Source organism: Chiloscyllium plagiosum, unplaced genomic scaffold, assembly GCF_004010195.1.
Source record: "Chiloscyllium plagiosum isolate BGI_BamShark_2017 unplaced genomic scaffold, ASM401019v2 scaf_8142, whole genome shotgun sequence".
In the NCBI taxonomy this organism is placed as follows: domain Eukaryota; kingdom Metazoa; phylum Chordata; class Chondrichthyes; order Orectolobiformes; family Hemiscylliidae; genus Chiloscyllium; species Chiloscyllium plagiosum.
This window is the reverse complement of record NW_025214580.1, coordinates 25,842-46,732: the sequence shown is the minus strand read 5'-3', so window position 1 is coordinate 46,732 and position 20,891 is coordinate 25,842. Positions and strand designations below refer to the sequence as shown.

The window sequence follows — 20,891 nt, the reverse complement described above, 5'->3', positions numbered from 1 at the left end:
ACGTTGTACAGTTTTTTAAAAAATTGGTCTTCAATATAACTGTCAAGAAAGTAATGCCATACAATAGAGTATGTTACATAAAAGATATTTGAAGTAGGCTTATTATGGACGCATACCAACTCCTAGCCAAATTATTCCAGATCAGTTTGTGCTCTTTCAAAATAAGCCGCTGCATTACCCCAGTACAGTCATCCTGATAATGGCTCTGCAGACTCTCCCCAACTGGTCGAGTGATACCTGTTTGGGGTAAAGGGAACATTTAAACACAAACACAGAAAGCTGAGGCATTTCAGTTTATAGAGGATGGAAGAAAATTGATAGTTGCCCTAAAATTCAAATCAAAATCTGACTGCAAACACCCCCACACACACCCCATTTGATCTCAGGAGGACAAAATCCAGTGACAGGACATTAGAGCTGACTGTTTTGAATGCTGGAAGAGGTTTGGTTGGGCAATTACACATACCCATAGATACACTTTGCTCATATTCTTCTATACTTTTGAATAAATCCATCCATCACAGATTTAAAAATCTATAAATATCTGGAATCTATTGCCATTTGTGGACAAGAATTCCATCTTCTACAAGCCCTTACATGTAAAAGTGCTTCCGAATAGCATTCTTGGAAAATTTTGGCTTCAATGTTTAGACTATACCCCAGATCTATACACTCTTTCCAACAGAAACACTAATACAAAATTTCTACCTGTACGATACCATATCTGTTCTCCTTATTAATTAAAAACTTAGAATTTAAATCAACATGATATTATTTAAAGTTGAGAGAATAAAATGCTGATTTGCAGTTTTTCCTTCTAACTTAATCCTTGGAGTCAAAATATTATTAAAATAAAGTGAGCTCTATTCCTTCAAGACCAGTACATTCTTAGTAAAGTGTGAGGTCCACATCTGCTGCAAACACTGGTTTTAACAGGACATTGAACTGGTTATTACATCATTGCCTAAATATGCCAAAAAAAATCAGCGCCTCCTAATGCAGAGCTCCTGGTCAATGTGGGGCAGCAAGTTAGAATATCACACACTGCACAATAGTGATGGGACACGGTGCTGTGATTTCAGTCACCATATTTCAAAAATTTGTTTCTTTGTCAGTATGGAGGATCCAGCAAAATTAAGGCATATTAACAGGAGGAAATTAAAGGAAACAGAGTTTAGATTTTTAAATGAACATTACAGAATATAATACAGTATCAAGTGCCAATTCAGAAAGATGTAGACAGACTGATGAATTGAGCAAGCATATAGCACATCCAGTTTAACAGGAAGTGTTAGATAGCAATATAACAAAATTGGTACAGTTTTACAGGGGTGCAAAAACAAAATTACCAAGAAAATACTTCTTTGATCAATCTTTGGCTAGCTATCTTAAAAATACCTTCCATAGCTTAGTTTCTATCATGTGAAGCACTTTGCAAAGTTATTTCACATTAAAGATGCTATATAAAAAGTACACATACAAATCTTTGATGTGAAAGAACGTTAGAGAAGGCCTTTTCCTTTATTAAAAAGGTGAATTAGGCATCAACTGGAATAGCATTGCCCAGTTCTAGGCACTGCACTTTCAGATGGATTTCAAGACCTTAGAGATGGTACAAAGGACAGCTACTAGAATCGTACCAGGAACATAGGACTTTCAGTTAAATACTAAAAGTTGAAGAACTGGAGTTGCTCTCGCTGAAGCACAGATAATTAAGAGATCTGAGGGGTATTCAAGATGATGGAGTTTTACAGAATAGAAAAGGAAAAACTGGCTTCCATGGCAAAAGGGTCATGAACCAGAAGTAGCAGGCAAAAGAATCAGATGAGGAAACTTTATTAAAAATAGAGTTGCTGCAATCTGGAATGCACTGCCTAAAAGGTTGATGGGAGCAGAATCAATATTAGCTTTTAAATATGTGAAAGAAAAACATTTGCACAACTAATGGGAAAAGGAAATTATACGAATTTGGTCACTTTGGCAAAATAATCTTTTTGTTTATTGAATCATTCTGTGTCTCTGGACAAAATTATCGCAGTCTACAAATATAGGAAATACCAGATTATAAAATAAACTTCTTTATAGGGAACATTTTCTGAGGCATCAATTGATCAATTATAACAAATTAATTTGATTGAAAATATAGTCTAGTAAACAAAGGTTTACTTCCAATTAGAAAATGGCTTTCTGTAAGAAGACAGCGAGTTGTGGTTGATGGAAGACATTCAGCCTGGAGTCCGGTTACTAGTGGTCTGCCACAAGGATCTGTTTTGGGACCACTGCTGTTTGTCATTTTTATAAATGACTTAGACGCAGGCATAGGTGGATGGGTTAGTAAATTTGCAGATGATACTAAAATCAGTGGAGTAGTGGACAGTGTGGAAGAATTTTGCAGGTTGCAGGGGGACTTGGATAAACTGCAGAATTGGGCGGAGAGGTAGCAAATGGAGTTCAATGCAGCTAAGTGTGAGGTGATTCACTTTGTGAAGAATAACAGAAAGGCAGAATACTGGGTCAATTGGAAGATTCTTGGTAGTGTGGATGTGCAGAGGAATCTTGGAGTTCATGTACATAGATCCCTGAAAGTTGCCACCCAGGTTGATAGTGCTGTTAAGAAGGCATACAGTGTGTTAGGTTTTATTGGTGGAGGGATCGAGTTCCGGAGCCGTGATGTCATGCTGCGACTATACAAAACACTAGTGCATCCGCATTTGGAATATTGTGTACAGTTCTGGTCACCCTATTACAGGAAGGATGTGGAAGCATTGGAAAAGGTGCAGAGGAGATTTACCAAGATGTTACCTGGTCTGGAGGGAAGGTCTTATGAGGAAAGGCTGAGTGACTTGGGTATATTCTCATTGGAAAGAAGGCAGCTAAGAGGGGATTTGATAGAGACATACAAGATGATCAGAGGATTAGATAGGGTAGACTCTGATAGCCTTTTTCCTAGGATGATGACGTCAACTTGTATGAGGAGGCATAGCTACAAATTGAGGGGTGATAGATTTAAGATAGATATCAGAGGCAGGTTCTTTACACAGAGAGTGGTAATGGCGTGGAATGCTCTGCCTGCCAACGTAGTTAACTCAGCCACATCAGGGAGATTTAAACAATCCTTGGATAAGCACATGGATGATGATGGGATAGTGTAGGGGACGGACTTAGATTAGTTCACAGGTCGGCACAACACTGAGGACCGAAGGGCCTGTTCAGTGCTGTATTGTTCTATGTTCTAATTATTTTTATACTTCTGCTTAAAAGTCATTGACCCGAAACAGTAATTCTTTTCTGTCTGTACAGAGATAATATGCCAGTGTTTTTCAGCATTTTCAACTAATTTCAGGTTTTCAGCATCCACTGTATTTTACCCTTTTTTAAAAACTATAATGTTTAAACTATCTTTATGAAGCACACATATGCTATCTAGTGGCAGAAAACAGGCATTGCAAATGGACAATAGCTAAGAAATGCAACAGCTCTCATGTATTCTACTAAATCTAACCAGTTCACATATGCTCCAGAGGCTAAAACACAGACCACACTATTAGCATTAAATTTAACAGTATCAGAACATTGTGATGCAATTTAAATTTCCATAAAGTAGCTTTCAGTATCATAACTTTAAATACTTCAACTGCTAACCAGAACATGAGAACACTCCAAAACAAAATCTTAAACATGGATACTCAATCATAGCACAAATGTGATAAATCAAATTCTGCCGTACAGCAGTAGGGATTTATTCTAAATCAAAATGATACTTTTAAGGCAGCATTTTATAATAATAGCATTGACCCGCTATTAAAAATACCCAGCATCTAAAAAGGACTAATATTAAACAATACTATCTACTCTTTTTTTAAAATAATGTTTGAGAACATAGAACTCAACAGTATGCCATTTGGGGCATCATACCTGTTCTCCCACTCAAATAAATAATGGCTGATTTGATTATAATCTCATCTCTACTTTCCCATCTGCACTCCCATAACCCTTAACTATCAAAAATCGAACACCGCTTGAATAAATTGAAAGAACCAGCCTATACTACTTTCTGGGGAATATAATTCCATATTCAGATCAAGCTTTTCAGAGAAATGTTTTTTTAAAATCTCCTCGGCTATTTTAAAAGGGAGACATTTTAGTTCTTAAACTATGCCTCCCTCACAAGATCAAACATCCTTTAAGTATCCATCCTATCCAATCCTCTCATGATCGGATGCATTTTTTCTAAACTCCAATGCGTATAGACTAACCTCTTCAACTTTCTTCGTAAACCCTTCAGCTCAAGTGAACTTTCTCTAAACTGTTTCTAAAGTAATTGTCGCTTTCACTCAAATAAGGAAACTAAAACTATACATGTTACACCTGAGCATTAATGCTCTGTACAACTGCAATAACACTTGTTTATTCCCTAACCCATTTCACTTGTCATTTATTACATTATTTACCCTCCTAATAACATGCTATACTTGCATACTACATTTTATGTGATTTATGGAGAGGTAATGACATAGTTGTATTGTCACTGGACTAGTAATCCAGAGACCGAGATAATACACTGATGACCTGGGTTCACACCCCACTATGGCAGATGGTGGAATGTATTCAAAATAATCTGGAATTAAAAGTTTAATGATAAACATAAAAGCAATATTGATTCAAACTCATCTGGCTCACTATTGAACTGGTGTCCTGCTTATAAGGGATTCCAGAACACACAGCAACATAATTAAGCCTTTACTGTTCTCTAAAATGGCCAAGCAAACCACTCAACAAGATAAATTTGTTAAGATGTCTTTTAAAAAAAAGACACTGCAAGTTTCCCAACATCACAAGAATTGCTGAGGTTTCGGAAGGCAGTTCAATAGCATCTTCAGGGCAGTTAGGGATGGACAAGAATGCTGGCCCAGCCATTAATGCCTGTGTCCCCCGAATAGAATTTTATAAAACATATCAGACCACCCAGATCAATGTTTGGCAGTGATTATAGTACATATCTTTGCCTGCCTTGAGAGGACTTAACTTGCCATATTGTTCAGTGCTTTCAGAAATAAGCCTGTATGAAGACCTATCTTCTATAGCCTGTAGTTGGCTGATTCAGTTAAGTGCAATGTTAATCTAATATCTTTTTCTCTTTCAAAACTCTTGCATGCTGTCCAAAAAACGATGTCTGAATAAATTTCAGACTGATATGCTGAAAGTTGTTGGCCTCCACCAGCTATAACAATCCTACGTAATACAGGGTTGATGGACAATTTCAAGATAATAGGGAGAACTTTACCCTTCATGAAGAAGTATCCTTTTCCCTCTTGTAATCCTTGACTCGGACAATATGGCAGATAATTTTCAGGCCTGGTATTTAGCCTTCTAATGAATACATGAATGATTGAATCCCCCCCACTGGTTTGAAAAGATATCTCAAGCACTTTTATGTCAGATAAGACCACATGATGTACAAGCAGAAGCTGACCATTCAATTCAATGAATGTGCTCTGTAAGTCAGTGTGATTTAGTTCAGAGTAAGACTATTGTGGAGTTTTATCCTGTAGCATTCCTTTCATTGGTGCTGAATCTAGTTGCTTATAAAAGGAAAATAAATACATTACAATTAGGCATTGTATCCTAATCCAGATGTGGCCTATATGTCAGCAAAGTAAACCTACCTCAAAATAATCACGCTTTGCCTCCTAAAAGGCCTCTATTTCTACTCCCAGCACTCAAGATGATGCACTTTAGTGATGCAAGTGAAGTGCAGTAATCCTGAAATCACCACCATTCCTTATTGGGAGTGTATTTGGCTAGCCCTCACCCCTTGGACATGCTCAGATTTTAACTATACTCACACTTGCTTCTTTAGGTCAGCAGCTTTCTAAATGTTAGTGATCAAAAACGTCACCCGATCTTTGTAACTGGAATGTTAATAGTCTCTTTTCTCATTAAATAAAGTTTTTAAGATTATGTTTTTAACATTTAAAAGTAGTGGAATAAAAAGTCAAAAGACACACTAGAATTAATTTTCAGGTACTGGCTGGACTAACCACTGGTGATTAGCATTGCTGGTCTTACCACTGGGTAGTTGAAAACCCATTACATCAAATATAAAACTCCTAAGTCTCACCTTCCACAATAGCATACTCCACACATTTTCCTGGAGTGGCATTCAAAAAATCCACCAACTGCTTGTTGATCTGAAATTTTGGGGCTTCCTAATTTAAAAAAAAGAAACAAATGAAGTAATAGGGAACACAAGAACAGGACTAGGCCACTCGACCCTTGAAACTTGTTCAGTTATTCGTTTAGATCATGGTTAATCTGTGCCCCAACTCCATTTAGCACCTCTTGCTCCAAATCCTTTGATACCCTTATCCAGCAAAAATTATAGAACTCAAATCAATTTCTGTTAATCTATCATTTACATTCTTTTGGGTTGTGAGTTTCAGTTTTCCATAAGACAATACAAACAAGTTTCTCTATTTCACTTCTAAACAACTTAATTCTAGTTCTGAATCCTCTCCACTATTAATTATCACATTTGACAAATCCTGTTGGTTAAAGGTTTGGTTATCCTAAACACAGGAGGGGCAGACGGACGAGGGAAAGAAGCTGAACTGAGATAAAGGGTGAGAATAATGAAGCATAGTGGAATCATTCATGGAAGGGAACATCATGCAGACAATTTCAAATGACCAGTTCGCAACTGCCCTGTTGCTGCATAAACATAGCCAGGTGTACAAGACAGGAATAGTTCCCAATAAAAGTCACAGTCACCACTGTCCATTATCTAACCTTGCCAGTGTGGACTTATCTTTTAACATCATCAACCACATATTCTTTCTCCATTGCCTTTAAATCCATTGTTCAACCAAGTGACCTTGGAGTTGTTCCATTTCATTTTCACCCATCTATTAATAACCAAGAATCTTCTGCAGTGGATTCTCTTTACCTGTTGTTTCCCCAAAGAATTATCTTCACTCCCATTTCTTTTTATTTATATGCTGTCACTTGGGCACATCGTAGTAGACATGGTAATCTGATTTTGAGAATTAACAAGTAACAGTTTCCTCAGGTTAACCATTGGGAACATTCAAGCTACCATTTGGGCCAGCAACACACACCATATCCATGCCAATAGTTCCATCCCCATTCCTGACCACTGGCACAGACTGCTTGTTTTTGTGATACCCAAGTTGAGCTTTTGATTCCAGACTATAGTCAACAAAAACAAGAGTTAATTTATAACTAATTGCTGCACAGAATCCCATTAAGAATCTCCCACATGTAAATGCTGAAATGAGTCACGATACAACAAATTATGCATCAAATTTTACCATGAGAAGAAAGGAGAAATAAAAAATGATATTGATTGCACTTAAATGCAGATTTCAAAGTTTCAGCATTAATCAAAGCACTTCTCAGTCAATTAAGTATTTTTTAAAATGCTATCACTATTATAGCATAGGGTAAACTTGAAGCCAATTTATGTACAGCAAAGTTCCACAATTACCAAAATAGTACATAACCTGTTTTTAGTACCATTAGGACAAAGCAAAGGATATATTAGTTAGATCACCAAGAGATAGCCCCTGCCATTCTGCAAATAGGATCTTTTAATCCTCCCATGAGACTCCGTTTAACATTTCATCCAAAAATACATGTTACCAAGTACAGATTCAATTTCAACTCTGGTCATGAATGTGAAATACAACATTCAATTGAAGCAATCGTCATGCAGGAACATTGACAAAATTGGAGGCTTGCAAATATCAGCTGTACTTTGGCATTTGTTGAAAAATATTGCCAACTGTGGCTGTATTGCACCATTGACAGATTCACTCTTAATTTTAACTATTCCAACTTCATTGAGCGCACTGAGTAGATTACAGTTATTTCTGTCAGTGTATTTCATGGGCTGCAGTATAGCCGAAATACACCTCACTGAGAAGGCATTATCCAAGGAAGTGTTTTTTTTTTTAAGTCTTGGAACATGAAGAATTTGTCTCATTTATATCAATCCATCATCAATGCATCAATCGAAAGCAAAGTACCACAAATGTTGGCAATGAAACTTAAAATGTTAACTTTTCTTTCCACAGATTCTGTGAAACCTTCTGAATTTCTCCAGCATTTTCTATCTTTTATTATTGAAACCTATTACTAACAATCTCACCCTCCCAACGGAAGTTAGAATGAGAGCCACAAGAGTGTGTGTTTATGAGGTACTTGCAAGAAATGAATGATTCTTACCTTTAATACTTCCACTGTTGATCTTTTCTTTCTATACAAATAGTAAAACAACCCAGAAAATGCAAAGCTTGACCCCAAGCAGACCAGCTCCACAGTTGAAACAGGAATCCTGTCCATCTCGTAGCTGGATTCAATCAATTTCTTTTAAAAGAAAAACACATGGACAATGTTAGACAAGATCCAATGCAAAGTATGCAATCACTGACTTTCCTTGCATTTTCTTTACAAACATAAAGAGATGATCAATAGCTGTAATTTGTTCTTGGAATGGCTAAGATTGTATTCACTGCCCATCTCTATTTCCTCTGAGCAGATAGTAGTAGTGGTAAGCCTTCTTGAATAACTGTTGTTTTGCTGGCACTGGAACACCTGAAGATAGTAATAATCCAGCACACATTATGTCTTAATCAGAATGGTATGTACTCTAGGGGATGGTGTTCCCACAAAAAGCTCTTTGTTCTTCTTTGTGATAGAGGTCCAGAGCAAGGAGATTTTGCCAAACTGCTCTTGAACCTGCTACAACTCTGATGAGGCAAGAGTGTGCTTGAAATCAAGCCAAACTACTCCACGACCTATTCCCAATGTGTGAACATCTCATTCAGTCACTAAAATAATCAATTTGTTTCTCTTCGTGTCTTGATAGGACATTTCAATAATATCCTGCATGATGATGGATATCTTGATTATATCATCACCTGCTGTATATCGCAAAAATTCATAAAAGAGATTATAATCGTCCCTTTTGTCCCTGAGCAGTGCCAAGTCTATCTAATATTGCCCTAGAAGAGGAAGGTATGTCAAAAATGTGACCAGCAGGTGATGATAGATGTCTTATGTTACAACTATACAGTACATCTGCAAGTAGTTGTTTCCATTACCAAGATGCTGCTGTCAAGCCAAACAGATACTCTGCCTACCATGTAAGTGAGTAATGCTCAATTACCCTATGCTTTAAAGTCTCAGAGAAGTATATCCAACATTAAACATATACTAGTGAAAATCATTTATTAATGAATGAAGATTGCATTAAATTTACACCAAAAACCACTTTAAGATAATCAGTTTGGCTCATAGTGTGGTACGTTTGTCTGCTTGAAGCAACATACATATAGAAACACACAAGACCATGTTTTATGTACGCAAAAGGAATTTGTATAGACATTGCACCTTTCTAAAAAGAGATCATGGAGACAGCCAATCTCTGATTCACCACCATGGCAACACGTAACCAACTAGAATCTACCTACCTGGTCTGAGTTCTAAGATAGATCATTAACTGTTCTTGCTGTATCTTCATGCCAATCATGCCCCAACAAATCAGCATTCTCTTTTTGTGCTGTATGTAATGGTTTCCCTTTTGTCAAATGTGTTTCTTGAATCATAAGTACATGGTAAAAAGATTCAACTTCTTGACTCTTTTTAGCAATGTTTAAATGGAGTGGAAAAATAGCGGGAAAAAAAAGTTGATCAAAAGTCCAAACTAAAAAGGGTAGAATGAGGTGACTTTCTCACAGATTATTTGGCTTTGTGCATTAAAGTCATAATGTAATTGCAAATAGTTTTGATGGACTATGCATTGTTTGCGTACATAGAAGCCTCTACCAAGACAAATTTGACACTGAACTATGAAGATTTTAGGACAGCTGAAACAATAGCTTGATCAGAGATGGGTTTTAAGTACCATTTTAATAAGCAGGAAAAAGGATTGGAAAGTGGAGAGGTTTTGGGAATTAACTCCAGACCCTGGAACCTAGGTAGCTAAAGACTGGTGCAGTGACTAAACTTAGGGATGTACAAGAGGTTAGAATGGAAGGGCTGCAGAAATCATGGAGAGTTGGAGAAAATTCAAGATAATGAGGGTCAAGGTTGAAAAGAGATGTAAAAACCAGAATGAAAACCATGATTTTAAAGTTGAGACTTTGCTGCAAAAAGAACTGATTAGCAAACACAGGGATATAGGGAAACAGGACAGTAGGATTCCAGATATGGACAGTGAACTCTCAAATTTGGTTGGGAGGGGGCAGTCAAGAAAATGTTGGCTGGATGACTGGTTTACGGTGCAAAGTGATACCAATAGAGAGAATTCCCATACTAGCTGAGGTTACCATGAAGACTCAAAGATCTCAACCTTGTCCCTTTCCTGAGGCATGGTGACCCTCAGGTTAAAACACCACTAGTCATCTCTCTCAAATGAGAGGGCAACTCTATTGTCCTCTGAAACTGTGGCAACTTTACCTTTATAATTCAACTTATATGCAACCTAGATACTTAATGCAGTTAGTCTAATTTTTATGGCAGCCAGCTATTGTTGCTGTTTGTAATCCACGACTGTAAAATGAGTTATATTATCAAAAAACATCAGCATGATTTGCAAAAATCACAAGAAGTTTGGTCTGGAACTTTTTTTTTGCTGCTAACCGGAGTTGATCTTTTAAGATCACTGTTCAGATATTCCCTGCGAGGAAGGGTTTGAAATATGTACCTTGGTAAACTGGAGGTTTCTCCAGGTTAGCAGCTTCTTCATTCCAGAGATCAACTGTTAGCAGCCTTCTATCTCATCAGCATGTATTAAGCATCTTGTTGGTGACCTCTGTATTAAATGTTGCCTGGTATGGCAGTGTCTATACTTTGAGTAGAAAAAGACAGTGTGGGGCTGACAAGATGCAGGATTTACTGGCGTGTTTTCTCTGGCCAATTTTCAGCCAGCCGAGTATGCCATATCAACTCACCTTTTCAGATACCCCTCCAAACAGTCAGCATGCAGAGGCCTGGCTTAAACTAAACTAAAAGTGACAACTTTAAATGATTAGTTTTCAGGTAACTTAGAATATTGTTTCCCAGTTTTGCAGGTAAATAAACTATTGCTATGGAGAGAAACTGCCATAAGAATCAATGCATATTAATTTACTAGATATTCAATATTTTAGTGACCAGTGTTGTTACGCTGAATATCTTAACCCATATGTGTGAAGATTAGAGTAACCTTCTAACGAAAACCTCCTCCATATTACAAAATGCTGTGTTTCAGATTCTTTTACCCAATTTCTACACTTAAAACTCATCTCCCTGATCAGTTGCAGCACAATCCAAGTGTATTTTTATTTTTCCAATTATTTTCCATTTGTCTTAAGATATTGACTTTTGCTAAAGTTCCATTGCACAGTTCTAGCAATTATCCAGTACCTCAGCCAAATGGCAAAACATCATACAGGAACCTAGAAAGTGACCATCAGCAGTGGAAGCATCAACTACACACAGACAATTGCGAGAAAATGTGTGTAAAGTCAGCAGTGAGAAACCTGGTTGATTGAGAAAAAGAGAAACATAAACATCATCTTTAGATAAATGTGAGGTGCTGCATTTTGGTAAGACAAACACAGTGCAGGACTTATACAGTTAATGGTAGAGTCCTGGGGCATGTCGCTGAACAAAGAGACCTAGGGGTCCAGATGCATAGTTCATGGAAAATGGAATCACAGGTAGACAGGGTGCTGAAGAAGGTAAAAACCGAAGGTATTTGGCACGCTTGCCTTCACTGGTCAGAACACTGAGTACAGGATTTGGGATGTCAGCTTTACAGGACATTGATGAGACTGCTTTTAGAATATTCCGTACAAATCTAATTACCCTTCTTTAGGAAAGATGTTGCTAAACTTGAGAGGGTGCAGAAAAGATTTTCAAGGATGTTGCGGGGACAGGAGGGTTTGCATTATAGGCAGAGGGTTGAATAGGCTGGGGCTATTTTCCCAGGCACGTCAGAGCTAAGGGTGACTTTACAAAGATGTATAAAATCATGAGGAAAATGGACAGGGTGAATAGTCAAGGTCTTTTTTCTCGGGTGGGGGAAATCCAAAACTAGAGGTCATAGGTTTAATGGGAAAAGATTTAAAAAAGACCTAAGGGATAACTTTTTCAAGCAGAGGTATGAAACAAGGTGCCAGAGGAACTGGTAGAGATGGGTACAATTACAATATTTAACTGCATCTGGATGGGTATATGAATAGGCTAATTAAGAATTAACGTAATAAAACACTTCAAAAAACATTTTCAGAGTATATTAATAATTGCACAACCCCCTATGTAAAGTATAACTCGCTCCTCAACTTGCTTTATTACACATTATACCAATGCTCTCCTGGTAAGTTCCTCAGCAATCATCACATGAGTCAAGAGTAAACATTTTGAACTGGGGCCAATCTCTGAAACCATAAATGTTATCACAGCATAGGGAAATTCCAGTGTGTCACATTGATCCTTACAATACATGTAAGGTGCACCAACTCATTTAAGAGGGATATGGGCCAAATGTTGGCAAATGGGACTAGGTCAGATTGGGATGTCTGGTTGGCGTGGGCAAGTTGGACCGAAGGGTCTGTTTTTGTACTGTATGACTCTATAATTCTATACTATCCTATAGATATTAGTTAATTTATCAGTAACTGGAGACAAAAGCTGGAAATCTCTGGTTTGAATCGTATTTTGACAGCGATTTAAACACAAGACCACTGGCACAGACCTCACTTCCCCTTCTGAAAACTTTGGGGATTTTTTTTCTTTCAAGACAAGGGAAGAATACATAATCATTCAGATTACAAAAATTAGAGGTGTGCACCAGTGTTAATAATTAACTGTCCTGGGTCATTTTGGACTTTTCCAAACTAGGGGGTCTAGCTAACCCTATGTATAATACAAATTAAAAAATTTCCAGACTAGGCAACCAATTGTCAAATTAACTTTAAATTAAATAAATGTGAATTTGATTAAAAATGTAGAAATATCACGTATAGCTTCACAGGTAAACTGAATGAGCAGGAGAGCAATGGATTTGGGATGCAGGAAGCACTGCAGGCCAACAAAGCAATTAATAATGTTGATAAAGCACTTTTATTTATTTCTAGTTTATGATATTCAAGAGTAATGAAGTGGCATTAAAACCCTAAAGGACCTTCGTCAGATAACTGAAGAACAATGTGGGCATTTACGGTTGTAAAAAGAACATATCTAAATGTTCGGTTGTAAAAAGAACACTGGAGAAAATTCAAAAGAGAATTTGCAAAAAAAGGACCAGATCAGAAAGACCAACTATCAGAGAAAATTGAATAGGTTGAGGCATTTTTCTTTCAAAAATACCACTTAGAGGTGATCGGATAAAGATCTTTAATATGAACTGGACAAGGTGGACAACGTTTCTAATTGTGTGATAACAAAACTGGGGCCAGTTGATTGTGACTAATCAATCCAATAGGAAATAAGGAGAAGTGTTACAATTCAATGGTCAGAATGCAGAACTTTCCACAGTAAGTGGTTGGCACAATTAGCTTTAATGCTTTCAAAAGGAAGCTAGAAGGGTATATCAGAGAAAAAGGAACAAAACCGTATGCGGAAATACTGAAGTAAATGGAATAAGAGGCAACTTGTATATCATATAAAGACAAACCTAACATAGCTGTTTCTGCGCTGTATATTCTATATAATCCAATATAATTATTCCCTGCCACAACAGTATTATTCCTACATCAGTGGATAGATCCTTTCCCAGAACAGGTAATCACGGTCATACTTACAAACAAGCAACATAATAAAATCTTCTCAGCCTTCTGACAAGTGTTTTCCTTGGCTAATTAAGAATTAACGTAATAAAACACTTCAAAAAACATTTTCAGAGTATATTAATAATTGCACAACCCCCTATGTAAAGTATAACTCGCTCCTCAACTTGCTTTATTACACATTATACCAATGCTCTCCTGATAAGTTCCTCAGCAATCATCACATGAATCAAGAGTAAACATTTTGAACTGGGGCCAATCTCTGAAACCATAAATGTTATCACAGCATAGGGAAATTCCAGTGTGTCACATTGATCCTTACAATACATGTAAGGTGCACCAACTCATTTAAGAGAGTGCAACAGGATGTCACAATACATAAAATATGGACAGAACATATTGTAATAGAATATGAACACCCTCTGCCATAAGTGAGATTCATTTTTGAAATCTTCAGTTCAAAAATGATTTGCACATAAAGGTATCAAAAGTGCGAAGTGATAAAGACACAGCCAAGACAAAAAGACATCGCAGACATAAAGGAAAAGGACATTTGATAAATTTCAATGTTTATGGAGTGGATGGAAAAATAAACACAGCATAGTGAATTAAAAGTCAAATCATATAGAGAAAATGACAACAAAAATATTAAAGATTAAATGAGACAAATAAAGGGAAAAAAGGGGAAACGTGATTAGAATGTGACACGTTTGGAATCTCTCTGACCATCAAACACCTAAAAACTGTGGAACCAAAATATGTGTACATCATATAACTCCTGTGTTAGGAAATCCAATAATCTAGAAGCTTTTTGAATGGATCCATGGAATACATGGCATCATGATAGCTCAGAACTCTAGAGTGGAAACATGGATGATCCAATGCTCAGAAAAGCAAAACAATTTTTATTATCCTTTATAAAATTGCACAATTGAGACAAATTTTATATCTAAACTTTGACCACATATCTGCTCCTTGACTGAAATCACAGTCCCATTTATCATTAACAACAGCTTGTGCCATTAGCCTCACTAATCTCGACAGTAAATTCTGACTGAATACTTTCAAATCGGTATGATGTGTCATTTGTTTCATATAAAAGATCTCACCTGTCAGAAGACAACAGCATGCAGTACAGGAGCCAGATTGTTAACAATTCTTAGTAAATTTCCTTCAGACAGTTCTCACACTGCATTATCTGTCAAAACACATAAAAATTATAACAAATGAGGGATTAATGGGATGTGCAGACTCTTGAGAAGCTGCGGTTGTTCTTTATAACAGAGACCAGGATTAGATTTGATTGAAATGTTCAACATTATGAAGACTTTGATAAAGTAAATAAGGAAAAACTTTTTCAGTGGCAGACATGAGAAGTAGGAACACAAGAAAAACTTATCCCATCAACAGAAATTGCTGGAAAAGCACAGATCTGGCAGATTCTGTGGAGAAAAGATTTTAATGTTTTACATTCAGTGACCCTTCTTCCTTTCTTTCCCAGCTGTTTCTGTTTCTGATTTCCAGTATCGGTAGTTATTTTGGTTTCTATTTATCCCATCAAGCCTGCTCTGCCATTCAGTAAGATCATTTGGTTGATGTGTTGCTGATCCGAACTCCAACTCCACTGTCCGGCCTGTTCCCAATAACCGTAGAGTTCCCTACAGTTCAAAACAACTAAGGTTGGTAGCTCAGTGGGATACAGGTGATGGCAAAGAACAACAGGAGGAAACTTTTATTTCACACAACAAATTGTTTTGTGATCTGGAATGCACTAGCTGCAAGAGTAAAAGCACTCATCTATAAACGAGAATAAAGACTAGAAGAGACATAATAAAAGATTATGGGGACCCAATGCAACTCTTAACCATAGATCAACAGGTCAAGATGGGCCAAAGGTCCTTCCTCTGTGTTGTTTCGTCCTATGACTCTACTTGGAGTAAACACAGCCCTTTCCTGCTGTAACTCACTCTTTCCCAGGTCCTCCCTTTTTAGATGTTTAAGGTGGAGTCAGTGATTTGGGATGTTTCACCCTGGGGTGTTGGGGAATGGGCCCTGCCCGCACTCACAGAGAGGTCATGCCCCTAACCCCACTGTCGCTGTGACCCAGTTACCGAGGGAACCGCTCTCCGGCCCACACACAGTCACACCCGCCTGAGCCTGCACAGCACCCTCAGATACTCCACACTGCCTCCTCAACTCACCGCGCATGCTGACAGGAGACCGCTCCCCTTCACTCCCGTCCAGTATCACTCGAGTTCGTCCGTTACCGAAACAACGTTCACCAACTCTAACCTGCCCGCTTCTCCCAGTAGCAGTACCAAGGAATTCTGGGAGTTATAGTCCTTCAACCATAGACACAATACCCACAACGCAAGGTTCACACCACATCCCAGCCTGCACCACGCGGCGCTGTGGATGCTGGGATCTGTAGTTCAGCAATCACCCTTCTCACCTGGAGATCCACACCTGAAGACTCTGCACATGCGGCTTTTCATTTTCAATATAAAGCGAAGGTGCTGACAGTCTGCGAAATGTGAATAATATCGTCACTGAAGTTCATAAGACTTTTTTCCTTATTGGTTGTGGCTAAAAGACAATGTTTGTTATTATTTTAAATAGCTAGTAATTAATTGTTATATAAATACTTATTCTGGGTGACATATTAAGATTATAAAATATAGGAGCAGAATTAGGTCAGTAAACTCATTGAGCATGTACTGCCATTCAATCATGGCTGATATGTTTCTCAACATCATTCTCCTGCCTTCTGTCCATAATCCTTGATCCCCTTACCAATCAAGAACATATCAACATCTATCTTAAATTTACTAACAGCTTGGCTTCCACAGCCTTCTGCAGCAATGAATTCCACAGATTAACCACCCTCTGGCTAAAGGAATTCCTCCATATCTCAGTTCTAAAGAGCTGTCCTTTCACTCTGAGTTGTGCCCTCGGATCCTCATCTCTCCTACTCGTGGAAACACTTTCTCCACATTCAAACTAACTAAGTGTCTCAGAATTCTGTAAATTTCAATGAGACCCCTTACCACCTTACCCAATCCTTCTAAACTCCATCAAGTACAGACCCAAAGTCTTCAACCACACCCTATGACCAGCCCTTGATCTCTAGAATCATTCTTGTACAATTCCTCTGGAACCCCTCCAATGCCAGCATAACTTGCTTTCGACATGGAGCCCAAACTGCTTATAATAATATAAATGTGGTTGGATCAGAGTCTCATACAATCTCAGCAGTACATCTCTGCTCTTGTATTCTAGCCCTGTTGAAATGATTACTAATAGTGCTTTTGTCTTCCTAGCTGCCAAATGAACCTGCTTGTTAACCTTAAGAGAATCCTAAACTAGGACTCCTAAGTTCCTTTGTGCTTCAGATTTCCAAAGCCTTTCTCCATTTAGAAAATAGTCTAAGCCTCTATTCTTCTCACCAAAGTGCATAACCTCACACTTTCCCACATTGTATTCCATCTGCTACTTCTTTGTCCACTGTCCTCGCCTATCAATGTCCTTTTGCAGCCTCCCCACATCTCAACACTACCTATTCCCCAATTACCTTCATTACTAAGTTTGCAGATAACATTAATGTCCTCAGTTCCTTTGTCCTCATTATTAATGTATAATGTAAATAGTTGTCCCAACACTGACCCATGTCAGTATAATGTAAATAGTTGTCCCAACACTGACCCATGTAGAAGTCCATTAGTCACCAGTTGCCATCCTGAAGAAACCGACTTTATCCTCAATCTTTGCCTTCTGCCAGTCGCCAACCCTCTATCTATGCTAGTACCCTGCCCCTAACACCATGGGTTATTTTCTCATTTAGCAGCCTCCTGTTTAGCAACTTGTTAAAGGCCTTCATGGAAATTTATGTGGATTATATTGGGAACCAGAAGCTGTAAAATGGTGTTAATGTGTCTGTAAGTAAAAAGAAACTCAACAATTTTAATTAATGAAGAAATATAGTGAAAATTCAATTGGCTGGGAAAAACCTATTGAGTTATGTGAAAATAAAATGTCAACCAAGCCATAAAAGCACAATTTGGAATGCACTGCCTGGGAGGTTAATTGAGCTGGAAAATCTTACAACCTTTAAAAAGTACTTGGATGAGCACTTGAAATTTCATAATATTCAAGGTTATGGGCCAAGTGCTGGAAAGTGGGGTGTGTGTAGATTTGTTTGGAGCAGACTTGATGGATCAAAGGGCCTCTTCTGTGCTTTATGATTCATAAGTCATAGAATGAGGCCATTTGACCCATAAGTCTGCTCTACCATTGAAATCATAGTAGATCTGGTTGTTCCTGCATGACTTGGAACTATATTACCTTTCCTTCACTGTCAATGAATCAGAATCCTGGCAGTCCCTTCCTAACAGCAATGTGGGTGTCCTAACACCCCAAGGATTGGAGTGATTCAAAAAGGCAGTTTACCACCACTCTTTCCAATGTAATTAGGAATGGACAAAATGCTAGTCTAGCCAGTGAAGCCTGCATCCCATAGATCAATAACAAAAAAGTCATATTGGCGAATGACTTATGGATCCTGGGACCCAATCTTCAGTATGAGAAACAAGCAATGGGAGAATTTTTTTTTTGGCGTATTCTTCTGCTGATGTTAATGAATGCATTCCTGGGATAAAGAGATTGTCTTAAGAGTAATAGTTTTCAGATGGGTCCCTATTCAATGAAGCTTAGAAGAGTGAGAAGTGATCACATGAAATGTAAGATTCTGAAGACACGTAATAGAGTAAATGCTGGAAGAACGATGCCTTTTGCGGGGGATCCTAGAGCAAGAAGGCACAGATTAAAACAAAGGGCTTCTCATTTAAGGTGAAGTAAGAAGGAATTCCTTCTCTAAGGGTTGTTAGTCTTCATAATTCTCTTCCACAGAAAGCAGTGGAGACTAGGGCAATGAATATATTCAAGTTAGACAGATTTCTGATTGCTAAATTATCCAAGGATGATGGAGGCCAGTAGGAAAGTGGACTTAGGCCATAATCAGATCAACTATGATCTTTTGAATGGTGGAGCAGGTTTGCTGGGCTAGATGGTCTACTTGTGCTCCTGTTTTTTATGATCCCATATAAGTGAACCGTGTCCAAAACCACCGGCATTTCTCTTTTCCACGATTTTCTATACTAGTTTAAGATTTAAAATTGTGTGATTCCACCCACTGCGCTGTTTCAAGAAATTGCACACATTTTCTTAAACGCACAAGCACATCAAAAAATGTTATTCATTAAGATGCTAACAAGTGTACACCAGTAAACTTATTACATTTTCCAAGGTATGTTCAGGTGCACTTAAATGCTTATTTTTGGTAATTAATCAGTTGTCACCTTTAGTGAATGGTAACAATAGTTACAAAATTACCACCTCTCAAATATGTGAAACAATGGTGTTTAATTGAAATAAAATACATAGTTATCTTCTTTCATGATTGTGCTAGCTCTGAGAAGGTTTTATGTTTGTGATGCTCAAATACTTTATTGGTAAATCGAATTACAATGTAATCAGCATGATTTCAATTATATTTTTGATCATAACTTATTTCTGTCATCAAAAGTGGAAGTTCTACTCCAGATGTAATTCAGTCAACCACATCAATTTTATATACGACATAAACCCCATTCGCAGGCCTCACAGAGTGATGTCTCATGGGGTTTGGTCTTGCGATATTGTAAATTCCTTTCAAGCTCAGGTACTTCTTCCATGTAGCAGTTTTTACAGATTTTTAAAATAAGTCGATCAAGTACTTTCTGCATTTGGGTCTGATTGATGATTGGCTTTCGCTCAAAAGAGTTCCAGCAGTCTCGACATCGTTGTTGGAATGGGCGCAGCAGTACTGTTCCTTTGTGCCTTTTTAGTCGGTAATGAAACAAAACAACGACATGGGCTGAGGACCATGAATTTGAACAGGGACACTCAAACCTATTGAAAAGGAGAAGAGGCTGGTAAATGCTATTGTATGTTGAAATTCCATGCATTGAATTGACAGTTTTTTGAGTATATTTAGGTTGTTTTTGTAATGTTAATTCTTAACTATTGAGTTTTGAATTGGCTTTAATCATATTGTGATTTTGTTACTAAGCAGAACTGCCAAGAACATTCACCATGTCTGTATCTTGTAGAGTGCTCATGTAAACAGATTAATAGTTTGATGTATATCCTGAACGACAAAGTTAGTCACAGTTAAATGCCACTCTCTAAAGGACGTCAAGACAATGAAGAAACCGCATGTGCTCCAGCTCTTGACAATTATATCAATGAGGCATAATCACTAAAAGAATAATTTTGAGCGACATCTCAGATATTGGTTTTCTATTACGATGATGACTTGATAGTGCAGGATATGTTTGCGTACATTGGAATCATCAACATATTAATTTTACTGTGTAGGTCAAACATTCCTTGGTTAGAATCCAGTTCCATGACCCTGATGCAATAGGATCATGGAGCTGGAAGCAAATAGCAAAGGGTCTCTTATTCTGACCCCTGTACCGTTGTGATCATATGTTTATTTAGAAGATACGAGGCAAGGTTACAAATGATTTATCAATGGCAGGGGGAGGCATTGAGATGTTAGGCACCAAATCTGGCATTCAGTATCCCAGAAGAAAATGCTTCAGTCTGCCTAAAATGTCACTTTGAAATTGTCAGAGAGAGAAATCTGTCTTAAACTGAATTAACTCAATTGAATTATCTATTTCAAGAAAAACGGATACCTAATAAACACAATCTGCCAATTATAGAATCATAGAGATGTACAGCACGGAAACAGATCCTTCGGTCCAACCCGTCCATGCCGACCAGATATCCCAACCCAATCTAGTCCCACCTGCCAGCACCCGGCCCATACCACTCCAAACCCTTCCTATTCAGATACCCATCCAAATGCCTCTTAAATGTTGCAATTGTACCAGCCTCCACCACTCCCTCTGGCAGCTCACTCCATACAAGTACTACCCTCTGCGTAAAAAAGTTGCCCCTTAAATCTCTTTTATATCTTTCCCCTCTCACCCTAAACCTATGCCCTCTAGTTCTGGACTCCCTGACCCCAGGGAAAAGACTTTGTCTATT

General features: G+C 37.8%; 2 protein-coding genes across 3 annotated transcripts in view; both read right to left on the bottom strand.

Moving 5' to 3' along the window:
• Positions 1 to 6: 6 nt before the first annotated feature.
• Positions 7 to 16,208, bottom strand: LOC122547945 (mitochondrial ubiquitin ligase activator of nfkb 1-A-like). 2 transcript variants are annotated; one of them, XM_043686506.1, is made up of 5 exons: positions 15,998 to 16,208; positions 14,906 to 14,994; positions 8,248 to 8,388; positions 6,122 to 6,209; positions 7 to 237 (listed from the first exon to the last, which is right to left on the bottom strand). In XM_043686506.1, the coding sequence occupies exons 3-5, from the start codon at positions 8,362 to 8,364 to the stop codon at positions 74 to 76; spliced, it is 369 nt and encodes a 122-aa protein (XP_043542441.1). In that variant the 5' UTR covers positions 8,365 to 8,388; positions 14,906 to 14,994; positions 15,998 to 16,208; the 3' UTR covers positions 7 to 73. The 2 variants fall into 2 exon arrangements, with proteins under 2 accessions (XP_043542441.1, XP_043542442.1); XM_043686507.1 differs by lacking the exon at positions 15,998 to 16,208 and adding an exon at positions 15,908 to 15,960.
• A 2,530-nt stretch (positions 16,209 to 18,738) lies between these two features.
• The window catches only part of LOC122547944 (receptor-transporting protein 3-like), a 23,673-nt gene continuing 21,520 nt past the window's right edge, over positions 18,739 to 20,891 (bottom strand). Inside the window, exon 3 of the mRNA XM_043686505.1 lies at positions 18,739 to 19,742. Within this exon, the coding sequence (XP_043542440.1) occupies positions 19,421 to 19,742 (322 nt within the window). The 3' untranslated portion in view covers positions 18,739 to 19,420. The remainder of the gene's footprint in view (positions 19,743 to 20,891) is intronic.

Bases quoted from the DNA above. Each gene is read 5' to 3' on its own strand.
- LOC122547945 (XM_043686506.1), bottom strand. From the start codon at position 8,364: ATGGACAGGATTCCTGTTTCAACTGTGGAGCTGGTCTGCTTGGGGTCA. The intron at 6,210-8,247 runs GTAAGAATCATT...TTTTTAAATTAG, and splicing joins CAACAGTGGAAGTATTAAAG to GAAGCCCCAAAATTTCAGAT. The intron at 238-6,121 runs GTGAGACTTAGG...TACCCCAAACAG, and splicing joins GGAGTATGCTATTGTGGAAG to GTATCACTCGACCAGTTGGG.